At 35.5% G+C, this 12,095-nt stretch overlaps 1 protein-coding gene across 1 annotated transcript; it reads left to right on the plus strand.

Annotated features, from left to right (window-relative positions):
- Positions 1-204: 204 nt before the first annotated feature.
- On the plus strand, positions 205-2,157 carry LOC112709173 (uncharacterized). Its single transcript, XM_025761068.1, has one exon. It carries the CDS (start codon positions 205-207, stop codon positions 2,155-2,157), a length of 1,953 nt encoding a protein of 650 aa, XP_025616853.1.
- Positions 2,158-12,095: the final 9,938 nt, after the last annotated feature.

Consider the following 12,095-nt stretch of genomic DNA (forward strand, 5'->3'; position numbering starts at 1 on the left):
TTCTTCATCGCCCACATTCTCGCACAACAACAACCGTAGGAAGCTCGGATTCAGAAGGACGGACGTTCGGTATCCCAGTCTATAGTTCGACTGATCCCGAGGAGTGGAAGCCGACTCTTTTTTCAGGCAAGATCAATTGGCGCCCACCGTGGGGCCGAAGAAATCATATTTTTTCTTTTGGTCCCTTCGCTTCCATCTACACCTATGGCAGACGTACCACCTCCTTCACTGTCCGAACTCATGCGGATGGTAGCCGAGCTGCAACAAGCTAATCAACGAATGGCTGACGAGAACCAAATAATGGCCGCTCAAATTGCTGAACTAAATCATGCTCGGATTGAACATGACGACGCTCACCAGGCGGAAGACGAGGAGCATCAGTCCCAACCGACTCATGTTTCGGAAACCGCAGGGAATGAAGGGCAGCAGCCAGAAGACGAGAAAGAAGAGTCCGAGGACGCTGTAGGCCCCTTCACAGAAGAAGTAATGAACTTCGAACTGCCGAAGAGGTTCACTCTGCCGTTGACCCTCACACCTTATGATGGACTCGGAGACCCGAGGAAGTTCATAAAGAAATTCCGATCAATAATGATCGTCAATGGTGCATCAGATACAGTTTTATGTCGATGTTTTCCAAATTACTTAGACGGTCTTGCACTTGATTGGTTGTGTGCTTTGCCTGCAGGTTCCATTTCACGTTTTCACCAACTGGCGAAGTTATTTGAAGAACATTTTGCCGGATCTGTAATATACCTGCACGACTCCGATTACCTGAACACTATCAAGCAAGGACCAAATGAAAGCTTAAAAGACTATATGACTCGCTTCACCAAGGTCGCAATCAGTATACCAGATCTCCACCCCGAGGTCCATCTGCACGCAATTAAAAGCGGCCTCCGACCCGGGAAGTTCCAGGAGACGATCGCGGTAGCAAAGCTGAAGACTCTAGCAGAATTTAGAGAGAAAGCCAAGGGACAAATTGACATTGAGGAGCTCAGACAAGCTCGGAAGTCCGACAAGTCACACTTCCGCGAAGAAGATAAGAGCTCATCCATTAAGAAAAGTTTTAAGCTAACACCTCGATTTGATTCTTATACGCAGTTTAATACCAAGAGGGAAGACATAATCAAGGAAATCTTGAACTCCAAATTAATCAAGCCGCCAAGAAAGGCAGGCACATACCAAGATACAAAGAACGTCGACAAATCAAAATACTGCACTTTCCACCAGAAATACGGCCACAATACCGATGATTGTGTGGTCGCCAAAGATCTTTTGGAAAGACTAGCACGACAAGGACACCTCGACAAATACATTGGTGGTCACATCCAAAAACGCGGCCCTAGTTCCACAACAAACGATGTCTCTGAACAACACCGAGGAAAAGAAAAGGCATCTTCAAGCCAATACGAAAGACCGCGAGGTATAATCAATTGTATTTCAGGAGGATATGCAAGTGGAGGATACTCAAACTCGGCAAGGAAAAGATCGTTCAGAGCAATATGCTCGGTAGAAAGACCGAAACAGGATGTAACCATCACTAATGCACAACCAGAAGTCACTTTCACACATGCCGACTTTAACTCCAATATACAAAACTTGGACGACCCTGTGGTAGTCGCCCTACAGTTAGGAGATCTATTGGTAAAGAAAGTTCTCTTAGATCCTGGAAGCAGTGCCGATGTTTTGTTTTACTCCACATTCCAAAAGATGAAGCTCAGCGACAACATGCTACAATCCACAGGAGGAGATTTGGTTGGCTTCTCAGGAGAACGAGTTCCAATACTCGGGTCAGTGTGGTTACAAACCACACTGGGTGAGCAACCTCTTTCCAAAACTAATGATATTCAATATTTAGTAGTTGATTGTTTCAGTCCATATAACATTATCCTTGGCCGACCTTTTTTGAACAAGTTCGGAGCTATTGTATCTACAGTTCATCTCTGTGTGAAGTTCCCATTGCAGGATCACCAGGTTGTCACAATCCACGGCGACCATAAAGAAGCACGACAATGTTACAACGTCAGCATGAAATTCCAAAATCGCTCAACGCAACAAGTCAACAACGTCGGCCTAAACCAAAAGGAGCACACGCTAGCCGAACTGGACCCAAGAGCAGATTTCCTCGATCGCCCAAAACCCTCCGATGACTTATAAAAAGTGTATTTCAACAATGACTCTAATAAATTCACATATGTTGGTAACTCACTCAATGCATCTGAGTTGCAGGCTATAACAACTTTCCTGCAAGAACACGCCGACCTTTTTGCATGGACGCCATCAGACATGCCCGGAATAGATCCATATATCATCAGTCACAGGCTGGCAACAAACTCGTCGATCCGACCAGTGCAACAGAAGAAACGTAAACTCGGCGAAGAAAAAAAGAAAGCATCACTGGAAGAAACACAAAAGCTCATTAACGCTGAATTTATCAAAGAGATCAGATTCACCACCTGGTTAGCCAATGTGGTAATGGTAAGAAAACAAAATGGTAAGTGGCGCATGTGCGTCGACTTCACTGATTTAAACAAAGCATGCCCAAAGGATTCTTATCCTCTGCCATCCATAGATTCTTTAGTGGACAATGCTTCAGGCTACGCCACTTTAAGTTTTATGGATGCATATTCTGGGTATAATCAGATAATGATGCACTCTTCTGATCAAAGTAAAACAGCTTTTATCACTGATTTGGGTAACTATTGTTATAAAGTTATGCCATTTGGATTAAAGAACGCAGGTGCAACTTATCAACGCCTTATGGATAGGATGTTCGCCAAACAAATCGGCAGGAATATCGAAGTCTATGTCGATGATATGGTAGCCAAAACGAAAGTCGGAGAGAACCACATTAGCGACCTCACAGAAATTTTCGGCCAGATCCGCCAGTACAACATGCGCCTCAACCCCGAGAAGTGTGCATTCGCAGTTCAAGGGAGTAAGTTTTTGGGTTTTCTGCTAACCCGCAGGGGAATAGAGGCAAATCCAAACAAATGCCGAGCAGTGCTGGACATGGCCAGCCCTAAAACAGTAAAAGAAGTTCAGCGCCTTACAGGAAGACTCGCTGCACTTTCCAGATTTGTTCCCTGCCTTGCCTCAACTTCCATTCCTTTTTTCTAGACAATTAAAAAGAAAAATAAATTCAAATGGAACGACGATTGTGAGAGAGCATTTTCAAAATTAAAAACAACACTCTCACAACCGCCTATTTTACAAAAGCCCCTACAGGGGGAAGATTTATTTTTATATCTATCAGTTACTGATTGGGCGATAAGGTCGGTCCTTGTTACAGAGAGAAACAACGTTCAGCATCCGGTATACTTTGTCAGTAAGACCCTCCAACATGCAGAGTAGCACTAATATTCTCGGCGCGGCGCCTCCGACCTTACTTCCAGAGTCACGTTATCCACGTCAGAACCAATCAGCCATTAAGACAGGTGTTACACAAGCCAGAACTTGCAGGCCGCCTCATAAAATGGGCAGTCGAACTATCCGAATTCGACATCAGATACCAATCCCGAGGACCGATCAAGTCACAATTCCTGGCGGATTTCATCGCCGAGCTTACAATCCCATCCGAAGATGATCATGCCAAACAGTGGATCCTATATGTCGACGGATCTTCAAATAACGGAGGCTGTGGTGCCGGAATTCGTCTGGAGGCCGACGATGGACTCATATTGGAACACTCAATACACTTCGATTTCAAAGCAAGCAACAACCAATCCGAGTATGAAGCACTACTCGCTGGAATCCGACTCTGTTTAGATCTTCAAATCTCGACAATCAAGGTATACTGTGATTCATTGCTAGTCGTACAGCAGGTAAATGACCTTTTTCAAGTAAAATATACCCTACTCTCTAAATACTTGTCATTAGTAAAAAAGTTAACAAAAAAATTTTCCAAGTTTGAAATAGAACATATACCACGTGAACAAAACCAAAGAGCGGATATCTTATCTAAGCTCGGAAGTACACAGTCCGAGCTATCCACACTACAACAATTCACAATAACATCACCCACTGTGACTCTGACAAATGTGTTGAGTGTCTCACAGATAACAGATTGGAGGAACGACTTTATACACTATTTACAAACAGGTAATATACCAGAAGGGGTCGAGAACGATAAAAGGTTCCGGCGGCAAGCATCTTTCTTCACATTACTCAACGGAACACTATATCGACGAGGTTATACTCAGCCTCTACTCAAATGTCTCAACAAGTCAGAAGCCGACATAGCTTTGGCAGAAGCACATGAAGGAATCTGTGGCACCCATACGGGAGCTCGGAGTTTAACATCCAAGATCCTCAGAGCCGGATTCTTCTGGCCGACTATGAAACAGGATAGCCAACAAAAGATCAGGTCATGCAACAATTGCCAACGACATGCACCCCTGATACACATACCGGCCGAGGAATTACATCAGTCCGACATCAGCTGGCCATTTTACCGATGGGGTTTAGACATACTCGGGCCATTCCCTACGGCACCGGGCCAGGTAAAATTTCTTATTGTCGGCATTGATTATTTCTCCAAATGGGTGGAAGCCCAACCTTTAGCAAAAATAACATCAAAACAAATGATTTCATTCGTCTGGAAAAATATTATTTGTCGTTTCGGCATACCTCAACATATCACAATTGACAACGGTCGCCAGTTCGCCGATCAGAAATTTCAAGCTTTTTTGCAGGATCTCAAAATAAAGCAGCATTTCGCATCTGTTGAACATCCTCAAACAAACAGACTAGCTGAGGCTGCAAACAAGGTCATCCTTCATGCACTAAAGAAAAAGCTAGATGATGCGAAGGGACTTTGGGCCGAACTAATACCTGAAGTCCTTTGGGGATACAACACCACCCCTCAAACATCAACAAAGGAAACCCCATTCAGACTGGTATATGGATCAGAGGCGATGATTCCCCTAGAGGTTTCCCAACAATCCATTAGAACTCACATAAACAACCAAGACGAAGCTCGGAGAGCCGAGCTTGACATCATCGAAGAAGTAAGAGACATCACCACCTTAAGACAACGCGCAACACAGCAAGCAATCGCCCGACAGTACAACAAGTCGGTTAAAAGCAGAGCATTTGTCAAAGGGGACTTAGTCCTCCGCAAAACCGAAGCTGCTCGCAAACCACCTTCACATGGGAAGCTCGCCGCCAACTGGGACGGTCCATACCGAATATCAGAAGTACTCGGCAACGGGGCATACATACTCGAATTAATTGATGGACAAGTCTTACCCAACACTTGGAATGTTTCATCCCTAAAGAAGTTCTACAGTTAAATCAGGGACAGGCTAGTACTCTTTTTCCTACTACCAAGTTTTTGTCCCAAAGGGTTTTGCTTGGAGAGGTTTTAATGAGGCCAGCCTACCTGAATGTTTGTATTCAAACAATTAGAATCTGACTACCAGCATCATCTATTTACAATCAAATTATGCGATTTCTATCTCCAATCATTGTCAATTCTCAAAATAACTCAATAAATAGCAATGATCGGCTATATATGCAACCTGCCATTACTCGGCAGTACATTCAAAACCAGAATAATGGACTCGTCAAAATCAGTCCAGTCAATAAAATGCTTTGCCACAAAAGAAAAGCACTAATTCCCAATAAGGATTCAGATAATCCAAAAACAAAATATCAATGTTCTTTCAACAATTGTCACCAATAGAGCAATGTTCAAAATATCCACCAACATACAAAACAAAACCAGAATACCAAACAAAAAACAAACTAAACATTTTCTGCTTGATCTTCAGCATTACCATCGTCTTCAACCATCTTGCCATCACGCACAACTTTCCCCGGATCCATGCCACACAGGTCAGCTTCTGGTGCCAGGAATTTTGCTTGTAACAGCGCCCTTTCAAATCCCTCAACAAAAGAATCCAAAATTTCATCAGACTTTTTCTTCTGCACATCCTTTAATTTAGCAGTTACCTCAATAAGACGAGACTGCACGCTCGCCAAATCACTCTCCTTCTTCTTCAGATCTTCCACGTCCCGAGCATAATTGTCTTTCGTTTCCTTCAATAACTTCTCAGCCTCAGTAAGCCGTACCTGAAGCTCAGCAGCAACACTTTTACTCTTCACTAACTCTTCATTCAGAACAGAAACCTCTGCTCTATCAGAAGAAACTTTCTTACATTTCAACTCTTGGCTGCGAGCAAGACTGGCAAGACGAAGACCAACAACCTACAAAAACGAATACAAAAGCTTGTAAAAATTTCGTAAAACAACAACTAAGTCAGAAAAAGTAAACCCATTACCTGCATATACTGACCGATCGCCATGTCTCCAACCTCTTTCGCAAGTGAAACATCGGCTGACGACTGACAATACTCGTCCACTACAGCCATATAAGGATATTCTCTACCCCAGACAGAAAACCCCTCACTTTGTTCAGAAATTTCGTGAAGCCTCTTTTGATTACCCATGAATATATATTTGGGAAAAAGACTTTTTAAATTTTTGACAAATACATTTTTGACAAAATTTAAATACGAAAAAGTTCCTGACTTGAACAACGAAGGAAAATTTAGTTCTTCCGTCTATTTGCCTCCCATACACCAAATAGAACTGGCTGACGTGGTTGAAATGGTGTCCAAGTGTTCGTTACGGTGCCACGCTGGAAGGGGAATAAAGTTCGAATGACAAATAAGTCTTTGACGTCATTTTGCAAATAATGTTTGAAGGATAAATAATTCCTTGAGAATTTAGTTTATTATACTTCTATATGTATCATATATTACTATCTAATTGAAATATACCTATATTGTGTATCATATAGTACTATCTAATTTAATAATCAAATGTGTCACATGTCACTTTTATTAAAATTGAAAGAAAATATTTTTTTCAAAATTAATAAACTCCTTTCCTAAATTCTCTTATCTACCTTTCTCCATTTTTCTATTTCTCTCTACTATTTTTATTCTATATATAATTATATTTTATGGCAAATGACCAATTTAAAATAAACAACAGAAATTTTTATCAAATTACAACAATGGGAAAATTGATACCTGGATGTCTTGTTTCATTATCTATATAAACTGTGGGAGCCAACCACGGTTCTTAGTTACACATAAACCGTGGCTGGTAGGGAGGTTTTACTAGGAAGAAAATGTTAACGTAAACCATGGTAGGTAGCCACGGTTTACCCTTTGTGAATGAAAGAGAGAAACCGCTGGAAGTAGCCACGGTTTATGAAGATAAATATGAATAAAACGTGGCTGGTAGCCACGGTTTATAAAGGACCTCCAATGGGCATAAACCCTTGTAAGCTAGCATGGTTTATGAGGATGGAAAATCTATTTATAGGTGAGTGAGATTCAAGTTGGTGAAGAGATCATTATCACAATGTCAAGTGAGGAAGATAGTGTTCTTGTCTTAGTGCATTGCTCTGGAAAAATCAAAAGAAGCAAAAAATATGGTGTGAAGTTTACTGACAGAGAACCATTGAGTGTATTCATTAGTTCATCAAGCACTTTGTCAGATGTGAAGAATAGCATCTTGCAGAAGCTTGGGGTATTTGGGAGCAAGTTGGTGAAGAAGATATTCTACAAGATTCCCATCGTTGTAGTCTCGAGCGGTGTTCAGTATGATACGTTCGTGTTAGCGGCTGATGAAGATATTAGGGTTCTGTTTCATTGCATTAGGAGTTTTCCGGAGGTCAGAATACACGAGCTGTATGCGAAGTTGGAGGTTGCTCCACGTCTTCCAAGGTGATCATACACTCCCCAAAGGGCATGTGAAAGGTGTGGGTCTCAGGACGCCACCTCTCAATGAATGCTCTAAGTAGAGGCTCATCAACCCAGAACCACTAACTGTTCAGCCTAGCCAAGTGATACAAGCCCGTGGTCTCCAGATAAGGTATAACACGGTCGTGTAAAGGCATATTCTGTTGTCTCCTCACACCACTAATAACCCTATTAGGCTGCAAAAAGATGGATAACGAAATCTCAACATACAACATTACTAACAACTCCCACTAATATTAATAATAATAATAATAACCATAACAAGAACAGCGAAAATAACACTAACAATAATACTAACAAGTCAAACTAAAAATATAATTTTAACAATAACAGAAATTAGAAATTTAATAAATATAAAAAACTCATATTTATGATAACAACAAAAATTTCCATAATAATTGTTATAATACTAATAACACAACTAGCATTAATAATAACAACATTAAACAAAATAATAATAAAAGGTCGTTTAACCAACCTCTTGGTCGATATATCTAGCCACATGCGCGACGCCATTTAACCGGTACATGCGACCTTCTTCTTCCATCGGTCCGCCACTCAGCTGGTTCAGAATCTCAAACCGGCTACTAAACCAAAAAACTATCTTTCTCTCTCAGCCACCAACCTTCTCCAAATTTTTGCAAACTCACAAATGATCCGCGCTCATAAGCCACGACTTCCCTATTTATACCTATACACTCATAAACCATGGCTGCCTCTAGTGTTTTATGCACAAACCACTTCCTTCATAAACCGTGGCTACCTCCCACAGTTTATGTTGCTTTCTCCACTAGTAAACCGTGGCTGCCACCCACGGTTTACCTTCAAATGCTCTTCAACGTAAAGCCTGGCTAGCAGACACAGTTTATGTTCATTTAGAAACCGTGCTAAGCTCCCACGGTTTCTATATAAAATGAAACAAGACATAAACGTATACACTTTCTAATTGTTGTAATCTGGTAAAGGTTTCTCCCAATTGTTTTAAATTGGTAAATTGCCCTATATTTTATATTAGTAATTTGACAAATCAAAATATATCATCCGATATTTTTTTACAATTAAAATATTTTAAATGTAAAAGTATACACATTAAATTATTTTAAATTTTAGATAACGAATGCTAAAATTAATTATTAATAAAAAAATTAGACTTTTTCAGATAAAAATAATAACTACAAATCTTATTATTTAATTTTTTATCTGCAGATATCTTGGTCTTCTTAGTCAAAGACTTTTGTCAACTTACGACTTTTTTGTAAAGGTAGTTTAATTTTATAAATCTTTTGTGCCATGCATAATTTATACCGTTAGAATAAAGTGAACTATAATTTAAAAAAAAAATTATTCTCATAATGTTATCATGGATAAAAATATTAGTTCTAATATAATATACAAATGCACTAAAACTAAACTAATGCAATTTAAGAAAAAAAAGTAAAAACAGAACAAGCCCAATTTCTACAATTTTAATACAAATAATTTAAATTGCAGAATACAACAAGTTAACTAGATTTCAAAATACAAGCATAATTTTATAAACTAAATTCTCATAATAGAAGCATAATAGAAGTATAATGAACTAAATTCTCAAGGACTTATTTGTCCTTCGAATTTATTTGCAAAATGACGTCAAGGACTTATTTGTCCTTCGAACTTTATTCCCCTTCCAGCGTGGCACCGTAACGGACACCTGGACACCATTTCAGCCACGTCAGCCAGTTCCGTTTGGTGTATGAGAGGCAAATAGATGAAAAGACTAAATTGTCCTCCGTTTATTAAAGTCAGAAACTTTTTTATATTTAAATTTTGTCAGGGATGTATTTGTCAAAAATTTAAAAAGTTAAAAACGTATCTGTCTTTTTCCCTATATATTTTGTAAGGTAATTTACCCAAATTTATTCCCATATATTTTAAAGTCGATATTTTAATTTAAAAAAATTAATACATAAAAATATTTTTAAAGTTTTTTTGACAAATAAATTACTTTTCAATTTATATTTTAGTGAAATAATTACCTAAATCAATCTTAAAAAATTTTTAAAATAAATATTTTAATATATAAATTAATTTCTAATATTTTTTCTGTCATATATAATAATATTTTGTCTATTTTTTAGCATAACTCATTAAATTCTTCAAGTATTTAAAAAAAAATATGAATAAATAAAAATATCAAAAAAAAGTATTATATTGTTATTATATAAAAAAAATTAAGATAAAAATTTATTAATATTATTTATAGATAGTTCATTATAAATGTGACTAAATTTATTTAATTTATTTAATTTTATTATTTTAAATTTATATAATTTAAAATTTTAAATTTAAAACACTCTTTATTTTTATACATAAATTTAATAGATAAAAATTATATTTCTTTAATTTTATATTAATTATTTTTAATAATTTTTAATTATTTTTAATTTTCTTATTATTTTAAAATTATTTTATTTTAATTATATATTATCTTATCATATTATATACTATCAAAGACAAATCTAAAAAATGTTAACAACAAGAGAAAAGTATATATAATATAAAATAAAATAAGAAAAATAGAATAGTGAGGGTCAAATTTAACAACATAATGGAGACAGGTATACATAATTCTTATGCACTACTTAGAGCTTTTTTAAATTTTAGTGGGAACACTTGTCTCAACAATTATACAAGTGTATTCTCCAGCCATTTGTTCTCATGGGTTGTTTTAATATTCTCAAATTCTAAGTGTGTGATTCAAACCTTAACAAGTTACTAGCATTGCCATCAGGCTATCTTGCTCTTTAACACTTTATATGCTTATTATTATATATATTAATACCTTATAACATTTTCATTACCAATTTAATTTCATTTTATCAGTCATTCTTAAATGTTAAATCAATTATATTTTTAATTATATACAATAAAAAATATTTTAGTTATGAATTCACTTATTTATATAAATTTATTTTAATTTTGATTATAAACTCACTTTTTTTATAATTATATGATATCTATTAATATTATTTTTTAAATATTATTTTTTTTAATAAATACTTATAGTATATAATAGTATAGTAGGTATAAACTAATTAATAAATTATTTAAAATTAAAAATAATAGTTATTTTAATATAAAAACAAAATAAAAATACTTATGATAGAGTAAAAATAATAAAATAGTTATTGTTCTTGTTCTATATTATTTTAGAATGGCTGGATTATTCTTAATATGTTAATAAAAATATGTATTTTAAATTTTAATTTTAAGTTTTGACTATTTTAGATTTTTTATTTATGTGAGACCGAGTCAATCGCTTCAACCAGTGACCCATCGGTTGAACCAATAATCCAGTGACCCAATAGTTTGGTCGGTTCAATCACCAATTCGGTTCTAACAACTATACTATACACTATAGGTTTCCCTTATCATTCTTTATACATGTATAACTATTATTGTCTCACCTTACTATTATGTTGTTTTATTTTATTCTCTTTGTTTTCTTCTCCTTTTCACCCCAATTGCAATTAATTACCACCATGTATTATTATCGCATCTCGTTTTGTTTATCATTTTAACCCATAACTATCCATTGTGTTAAATTTTGAATTAAAGATTTGCTAAAAGAATTTTTTTTCTTATTTGATTTGAATATCTAGATGTATAACTATTATAGAGATATTTATTTTTCATATTTGCTTATTAAGTCAAATTTTATTATTTTAAAAAGAAATTTAAGATATCAATTATTTAAAACTTTTGTTCAAATTATCAAAATTTGTTGAAATTTATAAAAAATATTATCAAATATATTATATCTTCTTAAAAGAGTAATATTATATGAACACTACTATTTTAACTACTATCAATATATACAATTAACTTATAAAAAATTTGATATTCTTGAGTAACTTTTCTACTCTCAATACTTCTTGTAATAATTCTTAATTTGTTTTGCATCTAATATATTAACATATATTTCTCTAAATAATAAAATTTTTAAGAAATTATATTTTTAAATTATAAATTGTTAATTTTTTTCTAATATTTTAAGAAATTATATTTTTAAATTATAAATTTGAGATAAAAATAAAAAATAGTAAATTGTTAATAAGTAAAAAAAATTATAAGTTATTTAATTTTTTAATGTACAGAATAATTAAATTTAAACTGATTAGGTATAATACTGATGCGTGAGCATTTTTCCTATCTTTTCCTAGTGAATTTGCATCTAAATTGTTGAGTTTAATAAAGAATTAATTATCTTTTAGCCAATATGGATGCTATTTTGAGTCTTTTGTAATTTTGTTTATTTTAGGTAGCATTCGACTAGAT

Source organism: Arachis hypogaea, chromosome 9, assembly GCF_003086295.3.
Source record: "Arachis hypogaea cultivar Tifrunner chromosome 9, arahy.Tifrunner.gnm2.J5K5, whole genome shotgun sequence".
NCBI lineage: Eukaryota > Viridiplantae > Streptophyta > Magnoliopsida > Fabales > Fabaceae > Arachis > Arachis hypogaea.